General features: G+C 46.8%; 1 protein-coding gene across 1 annotated transcript in view; it reads left to right on the top strand.

Annotated features, from left to right (window-relative positions):
- TAF8 (TAF8 RNA polymerase II, TATA box binding protein (TBP)-associated factor, 43kDa) overlaps nt 1–20071 on the top strand; it is a 28518-nt gene extending 8447 nt beyond the window's left edge. Inside the window, exons 6-13 of the mRNA XM_010863247.1 lie at nt 606–803; nt 3599–3697; nt 4020–4082; nt 5052–5176; nt 8409–8556; nt 9920–10062; nt 16478–16617; nt 16927–20071. Of these exons, the coding sequence (XP_010861549.1) occupies nt 606–803; nt 3599–3697; nt 4020–4082; nt 5052–5176; nt 8409–8556; nt 9920–10062; nt 16478–16617; nt 16927–16939 (929 nt within the window). The 3' untranslated portion in view covers nt 16940–20071. The remainder of the gene's footprint in view (nt 1–605; nt 804–3598; nt 3698–4019; nt 4083–5051; nt 5177–8408; nt 8557–9919; nt 10063–16477; nt 16618–16926) is intronic.
- The last annotated feature ends 664 nt before the right edge of the window (nt 20072–20735 follow it).

Genomic DNA, 20735 nt, shown 5'->3' with positions numbered 1-20735 from the left:
GTACGTGACTCTCCATCTCCCCCCCCACGCGCCATTCTCGAGACTTGGCAGCGGCCTCCGGAGTCGGTGGACCTGTGTACTGATTGGCCCGTTCTTTGTTGGAGGGGGAGGGGTTGGGAACCCGGAACAGCTCCTGATTGGTCCAGTGAGGCCGTTTTCGCCTTCTTATTGGCCCGCTAAAGTTGGGAGGGATTCCCATTTCAAAATAATTTAGGTTTCCTACTTTTTCTGTCGTCTTCTCAGCATCATGTGTTGTTTGTTGCTTTGACTCTCCTCGTTAGTGAAATGGTCTGGAGATGGGAAGAACGAGAAACAGAGATCACTTTTTTTCTGGGAGATGGGCACGAGTTCCAATCCCATCATGCATGTTTTTTCAGCTATATATTCTGAAAATCTGCTAAAATAGAAAAAACAGCCGCTTTGTGTTATGGAATTGTTAAGTGTTAGGTAGGCAGAAAGTTTGTCTCCGAATTTAGAGCCCCTAGGATGCTCAGTTACTGTTCATTTGGCCAAGAGCTATAAATCCAAAGTACCTGTAAGTATTTAGCAAAAGAACCTTTGCTTGCCAGTGACAGTATGTGAGCTCTAATTGCATCATTGTCCAGTGAATAAAAATGTTCTCTGTTTCTGGGCTGCTGATTCACAGAGATCAGGAAGTAAACAGTCCACTAACCCTGCTGATAACTACCATCTGGCCCGGAGGCGAACCCTGCAAGTGGTTGTGAGCTCCCTGCTGACAGAGGCAGGGTTTGAGAGTGCTGAGAAAGCATCTGTGGAAACATTGACAGAGATGCTGCAGAGCTGTAAGTACCAGGAAACGATAGGAAACAGTAGGCCTTCTTCCAGTCAAACATCTGTTCTGTGTCCTGCATCATGATAGTGTTGAAAAGGTTTAAGAAAAGGAAGGACACTGTTAAGCGACTAACAGGCTTTAGAATAAGATAGACCTGGGTGTAAGTTCTCACTCTGCCACTTAATAGCTTGGGTCAACCACTAAACTTCCTGAACCTCAATTTCCTTATTTGTGAAAAGGGGTAATAATTTGCACATTTTGGACTTTTGAGTATAAGTGAGATATATATGTAAAACAGTCAAAGCTGAAAATGTAAGCCCTCAATGACTTGTAGGTGGTGTTATTATTACTGTTTGTTCTCTATGCTCAAAGAATTTGCACTTTTATTGGAGAGTCAGGATTAAGTCCCATGAAATAGATGCCACACATTATATAATCAAATGCTATATTATGTGATACAAAGAGTGAGGGAGGATAAGTTTTACAAAATGGAAAAAAAAAAAAAACCCACCACTGCTTTTAAAAGAAAGTATCTTAAGATTTAGGAGCCTGGAATGGTCTCACACAGGGTTGTGCATAATCAATGTATTTCCCTCTTTGGGCCTTGGGTAGGGAAGGGAAGGATGAGATGAGGGATGGGGCATTAAGGTGTTTTGGGAGGAATCAGCCCTGTGAATGGAAGTGAGAGAAAGGTTTAGGAAGAGAGGGAAAAGTTCAAACAAAGAATTGGCCAGCTCAGCAGGGAACCCTGGAGGGATTATTGCCCATCAGAGTTTCTGACAGTAGGCCCCCAAAGCCCTGCCTTTGTAATCTTGGTCAGTCATGGATGTGGGCTGCTCCAGGAAGGGTGTGATCTGGGGTGAGATGACTCTGCAGCTGATGTTTGGGACTTCAAAATACCAAATGTTTTCCTAAAGCAGCTATCTCAAACTCCTTTAGATTCTTAAATATTGAGGGTCCTAAGGAATTTTGTATACATGGGCTTTTTTTTATATAATATTCTCTCTTTTTTTTTTTTAAATTAAGCTCTTTTGGAGGCAGGGGCTGCTCTAGGTCTTTGTTGCTGCGTGCAGGCTTCCTGCAGATGCAGCGAGCAGGGGCTACTCTAGTTGCCGTGCATAGGCTTCTCATCACAGTGGCTTTTCTTGTTGCAGATCACAGGCCCCAGGGTGCATGGGCTTTAGTCGTTGCAGAGTGTGGACTCGGTAGCTGTGGTACATGGACTGACTTGCCCTGCGGCATGTGGAATTTTCCTAGACCAAGGATTGAACTTGTATCCCCTGCATTGGCAGGTGGATTCTTAACCACTGGACCACGAGGGAAATATCAACATGGGCTTTATATAGAGAGATTTTGCCACATTAGAAAATGAAATTGAGAACATCCTAAAACAAGGATGCACATGGACACATTCCATTAGCCAGCAAAGCCATGATGTCATCACAGGTGACATAGCCTCTGGAAAACATGACAGAGAGTGAGAGTGGAAAAAGTCAAAGAATGTCTCATTTTATTATGAAAATACTTAAGTCCACAGGCTTTTTGTGTTTGTGTAAAATGGAGCACAATTTCAGAATTTTCCTGAAACTGCTCATCCACCTCTGAAGCCCATTCATGGAGCCTAGCCTCCTGTTTCCCCTTTCCCCTGAGGGACTTCTGAGTGACTGAAAAAGAGGTTTCAGCTTCAGGTAAAAGAAAAAAAAACTGACACCCAAATAATAAGACCTTTATTTATTTATTTTTTTGATGGCACAATATACATACCATAAAATTACGATTTTAATTACTTTTAAGCATTCAGTAGTGTTAAATATAGTCACAGTGGTGTCAGCCATCAGCACTGTCCATTTTCAGAACTTTACTTTTTCATGGTTCTGAACAGTAACTCTGTAGCCATGAACAACAGCCCCCTATCCCTCCTTCTTCCCAGCTCCTGGTAACCTCTAATCTAATTTTTGTCCCTATGGATTTTCTTTTTTTCTATATACCTCATGTAAGTGGAATCTTAAAATGTTTGACTGGTTGGCTTATTTCACTTAGCAGGATGTTTTCGAAGTTCATTCATGGGCTTCTCTGGTGGTCCAGTGGTTAAGAATCTGCCTTGCAATGCAGGGGACACGGGTTCAATCCCTGGTTCAAGAAGATTCCACATACCATGGGGCAGCTAAGGCTGTGAGCTCTAGAGCACGTGCTCCACAATAAGACAGGCCACCACAGTGAGAAGCCCGCGCTCCACAGGGAAGAGCAGCCCTCACTCTCTGCAACTAGAGAAAGCCTCTGGGCAGCGACAAAGACCCAGCACAGCCAACAATTTAAAAATTAATAAGTAAATAAATATTTTATAAAAACACAGGAAACCTAGATGGGAGGGAGTTTAGAGGAGAATAGATACATGTATATTATGACTGAGTCCCTTTGCTGTCTACCTGAAACTGTCACAGTATTGTTAATTGCATTGGCTATACTCCAATATAAAATACAAAGTTAAGAAAAAAACCAAAAAGTTCATTCATGTATCTTATATCAGAATGCCATTCCATTTGAAGGCTGAGTAATACTCCGTTAAAGGTATAGACTACATTTTCTGGATGTGTTCCTCTGTGGATGGACGTTGGGCTGTCTCTCCCTTTTGGCTGCTGTGAACAGTGCTGCTGTAAACATGCAGACGCAAGTGTCTGTTTGAGTCCCTGTTTTCCTTTCACTCGGGTGTATACCTAAGAGTGGAGTTGCTGGCTCATATGATCGTTCTGTGTTTAACCATTTGGGAACTGAGAACAAGACTTTCTGCTTTTGATCCTTCCTTAGACATTTCAGAAATTGGAAGGAGTGCCAAGTCTTACTGTGAGCACACAGCCAGGACCCAGCCCACACTGTCAGATATTGTGGTCACCCTTGTCGAGATGGGTGAGTACATCTCCAGTTTCCATTTCTTCGGTGCAGCTGAGTTGGGAACATGAGAGAGAGAGAGGAGTCCCCAGGAGGCAGGCTGGTCTGCTGAATGTCCTTGAATCTCCTCGTGAGTCTCTGGTTTGCTTTCAGCTTGACAGTTATCACAAGAGGGTTCCTCTGAACCCCTGTAAGAGACCTCTTAACTCCTCTGGGGGACTCTGTTGGAGCTTCCTTTGAGTGGCAGCAAAGTCGGGAGTTTAAACTGTTTCACCGCAGCATTACTTCCCCTTCCATGTTTAGTGGCCTAGGCAGTGATTTTTGTTTTCCTGTCTCTTAGGTTTCAATGTGGACACTCTCCCTGCGTATGCAAAACGGTCTCAGAGGATGGTCATCACCGCCCGTAAGTGACTGTGAACCAAGATATCCGATAGTGCTCAATTAATGCTGGTAGAGTGAAGTAATTGAATAGGGCAGGGACTGGTTATAGCTACTGCCTCACTGCAGGCTCCTTTCCATTATTTGGGGCTACCTACAGTGTAATCTTGATTTGGGCCGATGGAATTAGGTTGTGAAATTCATCTCGATGCTACTTGAGAAATATGAGAGTTCTTGTTCCTGCTTAGATCAAGAGTCAGTAAACTATGGGTACTGTGGCCCACCACCTATTTTTGTAAATAAACCTTTGTGGGTACACAGCCACATTTACTTATTACCTATGGTTGCTTTCTTGCTGTAATGGCAGGGTTCAGTAGTTGTGACAGACTGCATGACTTGCGAAACCTAAAATATTTACTTTTTGTCCCTTTATAGAAAAAGTTTGATGATCTCTGCCTTCGATACACTGAGCACCATAAACTGAGTTGGAGTAACTAGTTTGGGTTTATGGAACCTGGCAAGAATTCATTAGTTTGTTTTTGTTTCATCACTCTTTTCAGGCTGGCATCTTTTTAGGAATCTCTCACGGCAGCAGTGGAAGGTGCCGTTTTAATCCCCTCCTCACTTAACTTTCCCTGGCTCAGTGTTTGTCTTTGTCACTTGGGTTCTTGAAAAGAGCGAGCAGCCCACCTAACTTGCTTAGTTCCTCAGGCCTCTCGTTTACCTAGTTAACTTGTCACAGCCACCAACTCACCTACCTGAGAGGCACGCGCGCAGATTATTGTACATGGGAATGTCATCCCAGGTTAAGCAGAGGTTGGGGGCAGGGGTACCCTTTCAGGTCCTCAGGCCATTGAACGCCTTTTATTGGTAGAAGTACAAAGTGCCTGTTGCATAGAACACTGAGGTCCAGCGTTTATTTTGAGAAAAGGAGGGTTGGGTTAAAGACGCAAGACCTCTGGTGGAAGAGTAACCAGTCGTGACTCTGTTGCAGCTCCGGTGACCAATCAGCCGGTGACCCCCAAGGCCCTCACTGCAGGACAGAACCGACCCCACCCGCCACACATCCCCAGCCATTTCCCTGAGTTTCCCGACCCCCACACCTACATCAAAACTCCGGTGAGTGACAAGGCCATGCTAGAGGCTGTGACTGATGCAAAAGCAGACTCAATTCTACCTGGCTGTCAGACTGGAGTCCATAAGTTTATCGGTAACAGGGTAGTTCAGGACTCAGAATGTCTCTCCTCCAAAATGTCTCCAATTTGGCTATCTTCTGCACTTTGCTGGCAAAAATAGAGTTAACGAAGAAATTGAAGCTGGCACAATTTTGCCTCTCCCATCCAGACACAAAAGTCAGTTCGGTTGCTCAGTTGTGTCTGATTCTTTGTAACCTCATGGACTGCAGCATGCCAGGCTTTCCTGTCCATCACCAATTCCCGGAGCTTGCTCAAACTCAGGTCCATCAAGTTGGTGATGCCAACCATCTCAACCTCTGTCATCCCTTTCTCCCCCCCGGCTTCAATCTTTCCCAGCATCAGGGTCTTTTCCACTGAGTCAGTTCTTCGCATCAGGTGGCCAAAGTACTGGAGTTTCAGCATCAGTCTTTCCAATGAATATTCAGGACTGATTTCCTTTACAACGGACTGGTTGGATCTCCTTGCAGGCCAAGGGACTCTCTCAAGAGTCTTCTCCAACACCATAGTTCAAAAGCATCAATTCTTTGGCACTCAGCTTTCTTTATAGTCCAACTCTCACATCCATACATGACTACTGGAAAAACCATAGCTTTGACTAGATGGACTTTTGTCAGCAAAGTAATGTCTCTGCTTTTTAATATGCTGTCTATGGTGGTCATAGTGCTTCTTCCAAGGAGCAACTGTCTTTTAATCTCATGGCTGCAGTCACCATCTGCAGTGATTTTGGAGCCCAAGGAAATAAAGTCTTTCACTGTTTTCATTGTTTCTGCATCTATTTGCCATGAAGTGATGGACTGGATGCCACGATCTTAGTTTTCTGAATCTTGAGTTCTGAGCCAACTTTTTCACTCCCCTCTTACACTTTCATCAAGAGGCTCTTTAGTTCTTGTTCACTTTCTGCCATAAGAGTGGTGTCATCTGCATATATGAGGTTATTGATATTTCTTCCAGCAATCTTGATTCCAGCTTGTGCTTCTTCCAGCCCGGCATTTCACATGATGTACTCTTCATATAAGTTAAAGAAACAAGGTGATAATATACAGCCTTGACGTGCTCCTTTCCCAATTTGGAACCAGTTTTTTGTTCCATGTCTGGTTCTAACTATTGCTTCTTGACCTGCATACAGATTTCTCAGGAGGCAGGTCAGGTGGTCTGCTATTCCCGTCTCTTAAAGCATTTTCCACAGTTTATTGTGATCCACACAGTCAAAGGCTTTGGCATAGTCAATAAAGCAGAAGTAGATGTTTTTCTAGAACTCTTACTTTTTCAATGACCCAACAGATGTTGACAATTTGATCTCTGATTCTTCTGCCTTTTCTAAATCCGGCTTGAATATCTGGAATTTCACAATTCACATACTGTTGAAGCCTGGCTTGGAGAATTTTGAGCATTACTTTGCTAGCATATGAGATGAGTGCAATTGTGCAATAGTTTGAACATTCTTTGGCATTGCCTTTCTTTGGGATTGGAATGAAAACTGACCTTTTCCAGGCCTGTGTCCACTGCCAAGTTTTCCAGATTTGCTGGCATATTGAGTGCAGCACTTTCACAGCATCGTCTTTTAGGATTTGAAATAGCTCAACTGGAATTCCATCATCTCCACCAGCTTTGTTCATAGCAATGCTTGCTAAGGTCCACTTGACTTCCCATTCCAGGATGTCTGGCTCTAGGTGGGGGATCATACTATTGTGGTTATCTGGGTCATGAAGATGGTTCTGGTTCTTCTGTGTATTCTTGCCATCACTTGTTAATATCCTCTAGATACAAAAGTACCTAGCCACATAAAGAAAAGACCTATTCCACAAAACATTGATAGTAATTCTTGGTTAGAGTGTAGCCAAGTGTTGTTTTGTGTATGCTTTTCTGGGTTTTCCAAATTTTCCATAATAGGTAAGAGTTATTTTTGAAATCAGGGTAAAAGTTACTTAAAACATACTTGGTGGGACTTCCTTGGTGGTCCAGTGGTTAAGACCACTGTTCCACTGCAGGGGCATGAATTTGATCCCAGGTCGGGAAACTAAGATCCTGCATCCCATGTGGCACAGCCAAAAAAAAAAAAAGCTTGGTAATATGAAATGTAATTTATCATAGGAGAAAGCAGTGGCACCCCACTCCAGTACTCTTGCCTGGAAAATCCCATGGACGGAGGAGCCTGGTAGGCTGCAGTCCATAGGGTTGCTAAAAGTCGGACACGACTGAGCGACTTCACTTTCACTTTTCACTTTCACGCATTGGAGAAGGCAATGGCAGCCCACTGCGGTGTTCTTGCCTGGAGAATCCCAGGGATTTGTTTGCTCTTTTACGTGCAAGTTATAATGTAATTCCATATGAAAACAACGTACGTTGGAAGATTATCTGACCCTTATTCAAGGTTCGGGAAACCTGTTGGCTCCTTTTTAGTGGCAACTACATGATAGCCTATGCTCTTGCATTTTTTGAAATCTTGGTTTAAATCTTGGTGGAATACGAAGTCACAGGTCTGATTCTAGGTTCAGTTTATTTTGAAACTTTAACAGCTCTCATAGTTGAAAAAGATACATTACAAAGATAGGTGGCATCTTAGGCTGTCCTTAATAAACCATAAGAGTAATTTTTTTTCATTCTCACCTACCAATTATTTGAAGAATTTTGTTAATTAAATTTCTGACTTTTGTAATAAATGTCAAGCAGTTGTCTTAAAAATAATCGTAAGATCTTGCTTTTTAATGTTTTTTAAGCAGAGTGTTCAGGATCTCATCAAATTCTTCATTTGGGGAAGATTTCAAACATGTCAGAAAATCTTGTTATCACATTGCACCAAGGGTCCTGGGTGGTCCCATCAGGGCTTGGAGGGGGTTAGAGGTGGACAATTCCCCATTCTCCCTTGAGGATACATTTCTTATGCCTGAGTCCAGCTGTCATGGGAGCTAAATGAAGGCCTAGGATCAATCACTATATAAATATTTGTACATTTCTTAATTTTTAAGATTCAAAGTAAATGTTAATGATAGTCTTATTGCTTTCTTTGTGCCCTTCCACCGCCCTTGGAGATCTCTGCTCTGGGTGACGGTAGAGGGTCATTTAAAGGGTGGGAGGACAGAGCAACAGCAAGGCAGGGACTCAAGAGCAGTGCGATCACGGGTATTTTCTCTGCGTCTTTGCTGCTGTCCCTTTAGACGTACCGCGAGCCCGTGTCAGACTACCAGGTCCTGCGAGAGAAGGCCGCGTCCCAGAGACGCGACGTGGAGCGGGCACTCACCCGTTTCATGGCCAAGACAGGCGAGACCCAGAGTCTTTTCAAAGATGACGTCAGCACGTTTCCACGTGAGTCTTTCCCCTCTGTGGACCCTGCCTTCTCCTTGAGGCATCGTCCTCTCTTCCCTCCCTCATTGTGGTTGGAAGAAACAAGTAAGCTTTGTCCTTATCTTGGGTGGAACTTGTTCTTCAGATTTCTGGCTCTTTTTTCCAGATCTTCAGGGCCTGTCCCTAACGATCACTCCAAAATAGTCATGACCTGTGTTGAAAGTGGGTGCTTGAGGTTCGTTGAGTTGAGGTTACCTCAAGAGTGACTGAGCCCTGGGCGTTGGGGAGGCTCATCCAGTGAGAAGGCAGCCCTGGTGGTAGAAGGACCTGGCGTCAGGGTCCAGGCAGTTACAGAGCCAGGCTTCACCTTCCTGGTATCCTCTCACAGGGCCCACCACTGAAGTTCTCATCTCAGCACTACCATTTCGCTCTGTGACCAAGTTCCTTCCTCCATCAGCCTCAGGGTTTCCCTAGGGGAGCGAGGGCGATGGGCTTGGATGGGTCAGCAGGCTCCTCGTGGATCCTCGCTGTGTTCCTGGCCATGGATCTACAGCAGCTAGGTTACTAAGTCCAGAAACTATGCTGATCACTTCCCTTCTGTTACCTTGTGAGCTCCTTGAGTGAACCTCTGAGTCAGGAACTATTTCCACTGCCCTTCCAAGAAGCCAAGGCTTCTAGAGAAAAGCAATGGAGTAATTTGCTGAAGGTCACATGGTGAGCAGATGGTATTCAGACCTAGTTCTTTCTGTGTGCAGGACCCATACCTGAGCCATGTTGAAAATAATCTTTGAGTGTCTCCTGTTAATTCTACCATAGAAGTATACACAGAGACTTTCTTTCAATTTTTTTTTAAACAGTAATTTCTCCTCAGCCTCATTGCTTTTTGGAGGAATTGGATTGCTCCTTTACCTGGAGTGCCCTCCAGCTCCATGGATATACTCCAGGCCAAGAGTTCTCAGGTCCACTGTCAGGACTTGGTCCTTCAGGCTGAAGGGATCCATATCTTTGCTCTAGTAATGAAGCTGAGGGGCTAACTGGCCTCGGGTATAAGATCACTAAGCTGATGCTTCGCTAGGATTCAGCCCCAGTCCTCTCTGGTGCTTGGTAAAAGAAGCTCTGAAGTCGTATTGCCTGGGTTCATATCCCACTCTGCCACTTCCTGTGTGTTTGAGGGGGTCTCATAACCTCTCCATTCTTCAAGTTCCCCATCTGTAAGATGAGGCTGGTAATTGTACTTGTTTAGTAAGGTGGAGATGAGGATTAAAGGTAACGTGTAAGTGTTACCTGGCCCATGGTGAGTGCCCCAGCGTGTGAGCCATCCCTGCCGCTGGGTGCTGCTCACTGATGTGTCGTAAGGCTCCTGGCCTCTCTTCCAATCCCCCAGTGATCGCTGCCAGGCCTTTCACCATCCCCTACCTGACGGCTCTTCTTCCGTCCGAGCTGGAGATGCAGCAGATGGAGGAGACGGATTCCTCGGAGCAGGACGAGCAGACGGACACAGAGAACCTCCCTCTTCACATCAGCCCGGTGGGTCCAGCCTTCCGTCTGCTTCAGCGCACCCCCCCACCCCCACCCCCGCAGTGCTGCTCACTGCCTGTCTCCCCAGGGGTTGGACAGGACCCCCTCAGTCTCTGGCCTCTTGTGAGGGACTTGCATGATGGGTCTGTGGTGATGTGATCTCTTGCTCCCTGGGGATTCGTTCAGTCATCCAGCAGATACTGAATGAGCCCCTGCCAGAGTCAGGCATGTGTCAGGTGCTGCGAAATTAGCAGAAGGCAAAATAGGCAAAACATCATGCCCTCACGGAACTAAGGAAAAATGAGACCTTAGGGGACAGGAGTAGGTATGGGCCTGGGGGTGTGGTATTAGACAGGGTGAGTGAGAGGTGGATAGGTAAGCAAAGGCTGAGGGAACAAGGCCTGCACTTTTCTGGGAGGGGAGCCTTCCCCGCAGAGGAAATGGCAGATGCAAAGGCCCCAAGGTGGGAACTGCTGTGTTGAAGAAGAGCAGAGGCCGTGGGGGTGACCAGGGGGACGCGAGTAAGAGGGGAGCAGCAGGGGACGGGGTCAGGGAGCTCCCGGGGCTCAGGTCTTCACGGTACACCAGCACTTGGGCTTTTTGTCAGTGAGATGGGAGCCGCGGGACCTGCTAAGCAGAGGTGGGTCTCGGGATGGGTGAGGTTGTGCGGTCGAGGTGGACTACTCAGGGTGAGGGCGGAGCAGAGCCCGCTCGGGAGGCTGGAGCAGGAAGCTGAGAGATGGTGGCAGAGGGAGAGACATGGTCAGGTAGATTATTTAGCCAAATTCTAGATAATTTTCAGAAAAGAACCGACTGATAGAGTGAATGTGAGAGAAAGAGAGTCAAAGACAAATGCAAAGTTTTTTGCCTGAACAGTAGGAAAGAAGGACTTGCCTTCAGCCAAGAAAGGGGAGGTTTTGCGGTGGAACAAGGGTAGCGGGGGAACCAGGAGTTGAGGTGTACATGAGGTAAGTTTGAGATGCTTATTATATCCGGGTGGTGAGATCAGGTAGGGGCCTCCCTAGTGGCTCAGTGCTAAAGAATCCTCCTGCCAATGTAGGAGCTGCAGGAGATGCAGGTTTGATCCCTGGGTCGGGAAGATGCCCTGGAGAGGGAAATGGCAACCTACTCCAGTATTCTTGCCCGGATAATCCTGCCCGGATAAACCCGGAGGAGCCTGATGGGCTGCAGTCTGTGGAGTCACAAAAAGTCATGGTGATGTCAGGTAGGAAGGTGTTTGGGCTCAAAGTGCAAGTCTGGGAGTCCTCAGCATGTAGATAGTGTTGAAAACCACGAGAGACCAGATGAGTGCCTAGGGAGCAATGAGGATAAAAAAGAGAAGTACCAGGACTGAGCCCTGGGGCTCTGCACTGTTCAGCAGGTGAGGAGACAAGGAACCAGCCAAGGATGTGGAGAAGGCACAGCAGGGAAGGTGGTGCATCCTGGACGCCAAGGGAAGAAAGCTTCAGGAGGAGGAGAGTGATCCGCTTGATCTGCTTTGTCTGCACCTGTGGCTGGTTCCAGCCATGTGAGGACCGAAACTTTGTCCCTTAGATTTGGCAACGCCATTTCAGGAAGAATGAGAGCAAGTGAATTCAAAGAGAATGGGAGGAGAGAAACTGGAGTTAGTGAGTACAGACTTGTGTTGTTCTTCACAGTGGCAAGTAGTCCACAGGCAACTAAGTCTAAATTGATGTAAATTAAATATAACAAAAAATTCAGTTCCTTAGTCACACCAGCTACATTTCTGTAGCCACCTGTGACTCCTGCTACCCTGCTGGGCAGTGCAGATACGAACAGTTAAATCATCACAGAAAGTTCCATTAAATGTAGACTGTGATTTCAAGGAATTTTGCTGTGGTGGGAAGGAGAGAAATGGAGTGGTAACTAAAGGGAAAGAATTAAGGTCAGAGAGGTGTGACAAGATGCCTGTGCTGATGGGAGTGATCTGGTAAAGTGATTCAGGAGAGGAAAACATTTTGGAATGATGATCTTTGGTAGGGCAGGAATCCAGTACCCCAAAGGAGGGGTTAACCTGATTGTGGACTTTCCCAGCCAGGATAGGAGACAAAGAGTGTGGACAGAGACAAAGGTTGAGGAGGGGAGTGTGCGCGTGGAAACTTGGGGGTGTTCCTTTCTGGTTATGATGTATTGTCCTCCGCGAGTAAGAGGCTAAGAGCCACTCTTATTTATGCATCAGGAGAGAGAGTTCCAAGTAGAGGCACAGACCTGCCAGAAGCTCTAATGCCTTTAAGGCTTATTGGACCCTAAGAGTGAGGTTGCCATATTCATCTGTCCTTTAAGGCTGGCCCTGGCTTTTAAGCAAGAGGTGGCTCAGTGGTCGTAACCGGACTGAGGCTTCTCTGAGCTGTGAGGCCCCAGGTGGTAGCCCGCAGCCCTGGGATGCAGGTGGAGAGTGCCAGTTCTGACTCTAGTTTATTGACAGTCTCCCTTGCCTGATCACATATCTCTTTAATATTGAATTATTCCTTTCAGAATTAGGGCTGGCGGCCCGTGGCTTTACGTAAAGCAGAGGAGCTTGTTATCCTACGCTTCTGGTTTGGACTCTGTTAAGTCGGTCTAAGATATGGTGATTGGGTCATGGACTAAGATGAGGTTCACCTTATGAGAAGGAGGAATCTTCTAAACAAGCATCACAATCCCTTTGTAAGTAAGCTCAAGAGCTTGCAGTTGAGTTACTTAACACCCTGGGGAGTGACTTAGATGAGGTCATGGCGGTGAGTGCAGCGAGGCGGACTGGATGCCAGGAGCTGCCTGAGGACTTCAGGATCCCTGGAGGCCAAGCCAGACAGCAAAGAGTAAAAAGACCTGAGCCTGGGGAGTCAGACTGGCCTGGCTGCAAATCCAGACCGGGCTGCTTTCCACTACGTGATGTTGGTTGCCTGACCCAGCATCTGAGTCTGTTTCCTTACAAATGAGAATGCCTACTTCAAGGGGAAGTGAGGAACCTGAGATAAAATCAGCTCATCTGTGTTGGGTGCTTGGCATACGGCAGCCCAAGGCACCCCTGCTCACCCCCTCCCCACCCCTGCTGTATGGCCGTGTGCTCTTCTGTACAGAACAGAGAAATAAAAATCTTCAAGAGAAGGATTCCAGCAACAATTTTTGGACAATTAATTGGGCTTGTTATTTTGTTGGACTGACAACAATCAAACATTTAAAATCCAGAATGTACAAAAAGATGTGTGGTGACCCTCTTTCACTCTCCCTTTCCCTCCTACAGAGCAGCCAGCATCACCACTCTCTTGTGAATCCTTCTAGAGACTTTGTTTGAATTTATTTTTTTGGCCATGCTGTGCAGCACGTGGGATCTTACAGTTCTCCGACCAGGGAGCAAACCTATACTCCCTGCATTGGAAGCGTGGAGTCTTAACCCCTGGGCCGCCGGGGAAGGCCTTAGAGATGCTTTTTAATTGTTGTTTTGAACATACACAGCAAATTGCAGTTTTTACCCCTTGCTTTCTTCCCTTGTGGAGCTACTTGGCGGTCATTCCACATCCTTGTATGCAGAGCTGTTTTGCCCCTCCCTATAGTTCCACCCTCTTGTGTGGACTTTACAAGCCAGTCCCCTGTGGACATTAGGTTATTTCCTGTCTTTATACAGACATTGTTAACAAGGAGTTCACTAACTGGTGTTTTAACGTGTTCTTTTATCTGTGGAGGACAAAGCTGTCACGGACTGTTGCTAGGTAGTTACTTTGTTGAGCTTGGTTCTAGTTTCTCTATCTAGGAACATGAAGGGGCTCTTCATTTTAAATTGGTGTATCAGATGATTATTTTCTCGTACATTCGAACCAGCTGCCGTCTGCAGGCAATCCCAGTGCCTCACCCTTTACTCTTTTCTGAACAATATACCATTCACTAATTCAACAAGTATTTACTTAATACCTGGTAGGTGCCAGACATTGTTCTGGGTGCTTGGGACACATCAGTGACCAGCACAAAGACGACCGCTGCCTCTTGGCAGCCCATGTGCTGGCAGTGGGGGCTTGACCATGAAGCGTAACACATAAATCCGTCACTGTGTCGTATGTTAAAGATGAAAAGTGCTCTGGGTGCAGGCGGGGGCACTGAGTAGGGAAAGATCCAGGGTAAAGCTGGAGGTTTCCGTTTTACGTAGGGTGCTCAGGGTACACATCATAGGGAAGGTGACATCCGAGCCGTCTTGAAGGAGGTGAAGGATTGAGCCTTGGGCTCTCTGGGGCAGTGTCCTGGAAAGGGAACAGTAGGAAGGCGAGAGGGGCTGTGACTGAGGCCGATGGGATGGGCGTGGGGGAGAGGAAGAGGGAGAGGTCAGGTCAGGAAGGGCCTTGTGAGCAGTGTGAGGAGCTGTCTTCCCATTGGGTGAAGTGGGAGTCATGAGAGGATGTGGGGCGGAGGAGGGGCAGGTCTGAGTTGCTCCAGGGAGCATTGGCCGTGCTGGTGACCACGGGCAGGCAGAGGATGGACTGTGATGGGATGGCTGTTAGGAGGCGGCTGTCCATCCAGGTGGGACACAGCAGGGGGTCCTACTAGGGGGTTCCACTAGAAATAATGGAAGTAGATTCTGCCTATATTCTGAAAGTAAGGCCGAGAAATTTTCCTAACAGATTGGCTGGGGGATATATCAGAGAAAGAAGAAAAGCAGGCATGACCGGATTTGGGGGCTTGGGCCAAGGGGAGAATGGAGTTGCCATCACCTATGGCAGTGGGAGGAGCTGTTTGTGCTCGGGGTTGTTTCAGGCACATTGAATTTGAGATGCCTGGAGATGGCAGGTGGTAGAGTGACAGTGGCCGTGCAGGCCTGGAGGTCACGGGAGAGGTGACAGCTGGGTAGGTTCAAGTGGGAGGTGTTGCCGTGGAAATGGTGTTGGAACCCGAGGCTGGAGGCAGCACCCTTGGGTGCCTTGGGTTCACACAGAGCATACACATTGCCTGAGTCTGGCCTTTCTGAGCCCAAGTCACTCAGTTTAGTTAATTTATTTCTTTCATCTACTTCTCCTATCCCTGATGACAGCGTCCTCTGCCCTGCTGTCTTCTGACAGTGCCATCTCCTGCTTGAGGTCAGATCCTCTTTTGCCTCAAGTTATACAACAGCTGACCTGGTGGCTCAAATAGTAAAAAATCTGTTTTTAATGCAGGAGACCCCGGTTTCATCCCTGGGTCAGGAAGATCCCTTAGAGAAGGAAAAAGCAACCCACTCCAGTATTCTTGGCTGGAGAATCCCATGGACAGGGGAGCCTGGTGGGCTACAGTCCACGGGGTTGCAAAGAGTCGGACACGACTGAGTGACTAACATACGCAGACCAGGAACCTCAGTGACGGAGCCTTTGGCCTGTCACCAGGGGGTGCAGCCCAGCCAGCAGCTTCTGGTCACTTACTGCCACTTGGGCCTGAGCCCTTCGTGTGATTCCCCCCAACGCCTCTCCTGCAGCTTCTGCTCATTTTAAAGAAGTTGGAAAATAGAGAGTGTAAAAAAGGAAGGGAAAATCAGCCACCCGTATTTCCAGAAGCAGTTTGTAAAACTTCAGCATCATCGCTGTTTTCTATGTCTGCATCCCATTGTGCTTTTAAAAAAAAAATCTTCAAGATCGTATTGAATATACTCAAATGTATAAACTTTTCTCCAAAAATCACTTTTCTTGAAAAATGAACAGTGAGAGGCCTGATCCACGGGCCACATGTGGAGGTGGTGGATGACATTCCCATGTTGGTGCCTTCGTGGGAGCTCTCAGGGCTCCAGCAATTTCCGGCCTTCGCTGGGATATGACCATTGGCACCACGTTGCAAGTACCAGATGCTTGAGAATTTGTGGGGAAGGAGATCATGATTTACATGAAGTTAGCTCCAGGAGGGGCTCCGTGCACACGATCTGTTCTGGTCCGGTACCTCTCAGTCCTGCAGGGGACTGAGGGCCCCTTCTCTCTCTCTCTAAGTTTTAAAAAGTATTTATTTGATTGCGCTGGGGCTTCCTTGTGGCACTCCGGATCTCTTATCTTTGTTGTGGCATGTGGATTCTAGTTCCTTGACCAGAGATTGAACCTGAGCCCCCTGCCTTGGGAGCAAGAAGTCTTAGCCACTGGGCCACCAAGGAAGTCCCACTTCTCTTTTTCTTTGTGTCCCCACAGGCTGAAGCATCTGACTTGTGGTCCCTGACTCCCTGCCCCCCCAGCTCTCTGTCCCCTTCCGACTCCTGTCCCTGCCTTCTCAGGATCTTGTGTTCTGTGCTCCACTGTGTCACCTGGCACTCCCGCCTTCCTCTGATCGCAGCCACTGCCTGGCCTCCTCTGGGGCAGAGAGAGGCCCATTAGCCCAGCTTCTGATTTCTCAATGAGAAGGGTACTTGTAGTGGTTCTTAGCCGCAGGCATGATCACTTTCCTTATGCTGCTGGTTGTTTTGCTTTATTTCGGCTTTTGCTCAAAGGATGATTCTGGAGCCGAGAAGGAGAACACCTCTGTTCTGCAGCAGAACCCCTCCTTGTCGGGGAGCCGAAATGGGGAGGAGAGTATCATCGATAACCCCTATCTGCGGCCCGTGAAGAAACCCAAGATCCGCAGGAAGAAGTGAGTTGGAGGCTGGGGTGCAGAGACGCCTCCCCGTCCAACCGAGGTGGTCTTCTCTGCTCCTGGGCAGAAAAGAGAGGCTCATGGTGGGTCTGAGCCTTGGGCAGAGCTACTTGGGTGACAGGAAGTGTTCCCCCCCTTCCTCTCCATCCTCGTTTCCTGCACGTACCTCTTTCTTGTTGCATGGAGGTTGAGCATCCTGCAGCCCAGGGACCAACCCGCACAGCCCAGCAGTTTTTGTTCCCCTCACCAGAAGGAGAGCTGGTGGGGCCCCGCCAGGTGGGCTCCAAGGATTCCTCTTCTTTCTAGGTCCCTCTCCTGAGCCGAGAAGGAAGCCTGCCTTGTACAGAGGTGTGGATGCCACCCTCCTGGGCGAGTTAAAGCCACTCGAGGGAAGAGGAAGGTGGTCGTCTCGGGTTGAGCCGAGGCTGTGGGGTGTGAACCAGGCATGATTTTAATAGCCAACTCTATTACAGTTACCTATTCTCGCTGGATTTTTGGGTTGATGAAGAAATGATGAGACTTTTAATCAGCTGGCCATACCATGGGGTACAGGAATGGTGAATTCATTTATAATCATGGAACTTGATTCTTTGAAACCTGGGAGACGAGAGAAGGTAGCAGAGAGAAAGGGCTCTCTGCCTGCTGTGCTCGTTGCCAGAAAGACGGTGTGCTTAGTTTGTGTTTCAGGATATCTGGACCCTTTCCTTGGCCAACAGTTTGTGGCACCAATTTATCATCCTAGAAACTCCTTATTTCTCTGCTTGCCTGGGCTGCAAGTGCCCTGTTGATTTGGTTGAAGGTGACTTGCCCTTTTTCAACATGTTGGAAGCAGGAGGCTCACCCATTGCAGCCTCATTGTAGGGCCAGCAGGAGTCAGGAGGCGTGACCAGATGCCTTCATGGGGAGGAGAATGGAAGACAGCACTGACTCTCATCAGCATCTTATGCAATCTCCCTGAGGCAGGGCAGTGCCCTCTCCTGAGAGGTTTATCATTTACTGTCCTGTCATGGAACATGTGCCTGGGAACGACCAAGTTCTGCACCATCCTGGAAAAGAGATTTTTCTTTGGCAAGACCCTATATCAGTGGATGTACTATGCTATGATTTGATAGCAGAATCATTGATTTTATACAATAGGAAAAGGATCGATGGGACTGGGAGATGGTAGGGATGAGATTTTGAAGGCCGGGCTTGGCCATATGGTCCAAAGGCTGAGAAACCTGGCAGGTCTGCTGGAGGCTGGCATGGATAGAAGGCCATGTGCCCACCTTAAGGCAGAAGTGGGCCAAGAAGAACCCGCATGTCTGAATCTGCCCAAGCTCTTTGCCTCTTCATCCTTGATGTGCCTACAAACCAAGAAAGGAAGATGCTGGGCAAGCTGATACCTTTGGCTGGTCTCCAAAGGAAAAGGTTTTCAAACTTAAGTCTGAGGAAGAGAAATGCCAGTGAAACTTGGAAGTTAATACACAGAAAACACGAGACCCTGGGTAAAGTCCTTAGGTCCATCCTGAGCTCTCCTGATACTCAGCCTCTGCAGTCATCTCTTAGTCTTCCATCCTTTTGGTTGAATTTGAAAACTCAAAAAGCCTGGCAGCCTGCTGACAGCAGGCAGCAGGCTCCATGTGCTGGCCTCACTATTCTCTAAACACATCATCCCACTGGCTGGAAGGAAAGTGCTGCTATCAGTAACTGAACAAGGGAAGCAGAATGAGAAAATCGGACTCCCCAGCTCTAGACCAAATAAGAGTTTCCCCCGTCTGTAGTGACCTGAAACCCTTCCAGTTATAGTCGTCAGATCGGACCTGTGCTGACCCCTTCCAAGCTTGTCATTTGGCTCTTTGTTAAGTTTAAATACAGTTCCAGGGTCGAGCCATGGCAGGTACAGGGAAAAATTCCACTTCTTGGAGTGGTCATTCCAGCAGTTTCTCCTGATACTTCCCAGAAAAGCCCCTGTTGATGCTGTAATGCTGAGTGATGAGGTGAAATTTGGAAAAGAATTGCCCTTCTGCTGTTGAGACTTCAGAGGCCATGCTGCTCTAATTCTGTCCTGAACGAGACACTGGGATATGCTTGGACAACCTGAAACTTTGACCCAACTCTTACTGTGTAAAAACTGCATGATCCTCACTGTATATTTATAAATGTTTATTTTTTATAACTTTGGGAGAATGCGTGGAGGGAAAAAGTAGTCAATGAAATCAGATTAAGCATGTGATTTATGAGCTCTTAATAAAAGGTCATGGCACCCCACTCCAGTATTCTTGCTTGGAAAATCCCATGGACGGAGGAGCCTGGTAGGCTGCAGTCCATGGGGTTGCGAAGAGCCAGACACGACTGAGCGACTTCACTTTGACTTTTCACTTTCATGCATTGGAGAAGGAAATGGCAACCCACTCCAGTGTTCTTGCCTGGAGAATCCCAGGGACGGGGGAGCCTGATGGACTGCCGTCTATGGGGTCGCATAGAGTCGGACACGACTGAAGCGACTTGGCAGCAATAAAAGGTCATAATAAACTTTGTGAATGAAAGAATTACAAGCATTGAACTCAATTTGTATGGAAAAGTTACAGCATTGAGTAAGGCTGTGTAAGTTAGGCTTAGTCCTAAACTAAATAGTCTAAAGTTTTTTATTTGGGAAGTCTGCAAACACAAAACTAGTGTTTTCCCTATGTATTATTCACCCAGCTTCAACATTTAGCAACATCTTTTCAATTCTGTTTCATCTATGTCTTCTACTGTTTTGTTTTTTTAATTACTAGAATATATTTTAAAACAAACCTAAGAGCTGTATCATGTAATCTGTAAATATGTTGTTATGCATCTCTGATAGACTTTTTTTAAAGTTTTTTTTCAGGTAATTACAGATTGAGAGGATGTTACCCCCCCTCCAAAAAAAAATGTTTTACCAGGGAGGTTACTGGTAGCATCTCAAATAACTAATATCAAACCCAAGAAAATGACGTTGGTACAATCCACAGAGCTTATCCAGATTTCACCTTTGTGTGTGTGTGTAATTCTATATAATTATGTTGTGTAAATTCACAGTCAAGATACCGAACATTGGGGAGCAGGCAGGGATAAACTGGGAGGTTGGAGTTGACATACGGACTACTACAGATAAAAAAGAGGACTTCCCTGGTGGTATAGTGGATAAGAATCCACCTCCCAACGCAGAGGACGTGGGTTTGGTCCCTGGTCTGGGAAGTATCCACAGGCGGAGGAGCAACTAAACCCATGTGCCAGAACAAGAGTAGCCTGAGCTCTGGAGCGTGCAAGCCCCAACTGCTGAGCCCACGTGCTGCAGCTGCTGAACCCTGAGCACCCAGAGCCTGTGCTCGGCGACGAGAAGCCGTTGCAGTGAGAAGCTCGTGCACAGCAACGAAGATAGCCCCCGCTCGCCGTAACTAGAGAAATCCTGCATGCAGCGACGAAGACCCAGTGAAACCAAAAACAAAAACAAAAATCACCATCAAAGTTATAGATAACTAGTAAGGACCTACGCTATAGCACAGGGAACTCTACTCAATACAGTGACCTATATGAGAAAAGAATCTAAAAAAGTGGAGATATGTATATGTATAACCGATTCACTTTGTTGTATAGCAGAAACTAACACGACATTGTAAATCAACTTGCCCCAATAAAGTTTTTTTAAAAATTCAGAGCATTCTCATAACCATAAAGTTCCTTCGTGTTGTCTTCTTATAACCATATCCACCTCTCACATCTTCCCCATCCCTACCCTCCGGCAACCACTGCTCTCCTTTCTCCATTTCTTTAATTTTATGTTTAAAACATCACATAAGTGGAATTGTGAGGTTTGTAACCTTTTGAAATTGGCTTTTTCACTCAGCATGAGGAGTGAGAGCCGTCCAGGTGGGTGTGTGTCAGCAGCTCCGCTATTGCCGAGTGGTGTTCCAGGTGTGGATGTACCGTGTTTGTTTAACCATTCGGCTGTTTCCAGTTTGGGGCTCTTACGGCTAAAGCAGCTGTGAACAGCTGTGTATAGGTTTTTATGTAAACATAGGTTTTCATTTCTCTACAAATACCCAGTAATGCAACCACTGGGTCCTATGGTAACTGTATGTTTCATTTAAAAAAACAACTAACTTCCA

This window comes from Bison bison, unplaced genomic scaffold (genome assembly GCF_000754665.1).
Source record: "Bison bison bison isolate TAMUID 2011002044 unplaced genomic scaffold, Bison_UMD1.0 scf7180017864487, whole genome shotgun sequence".
Lineage (NCBI taxonomy): Eukaryota > Metazoa > Chordata > Mammalia > Artiodactyla > Bovidae > Bison > Bison bison.
Note: the sequence above shows the minus strand (reverse complement) of the source record. Positions and strands in the feature narration are given on the sequence as shown.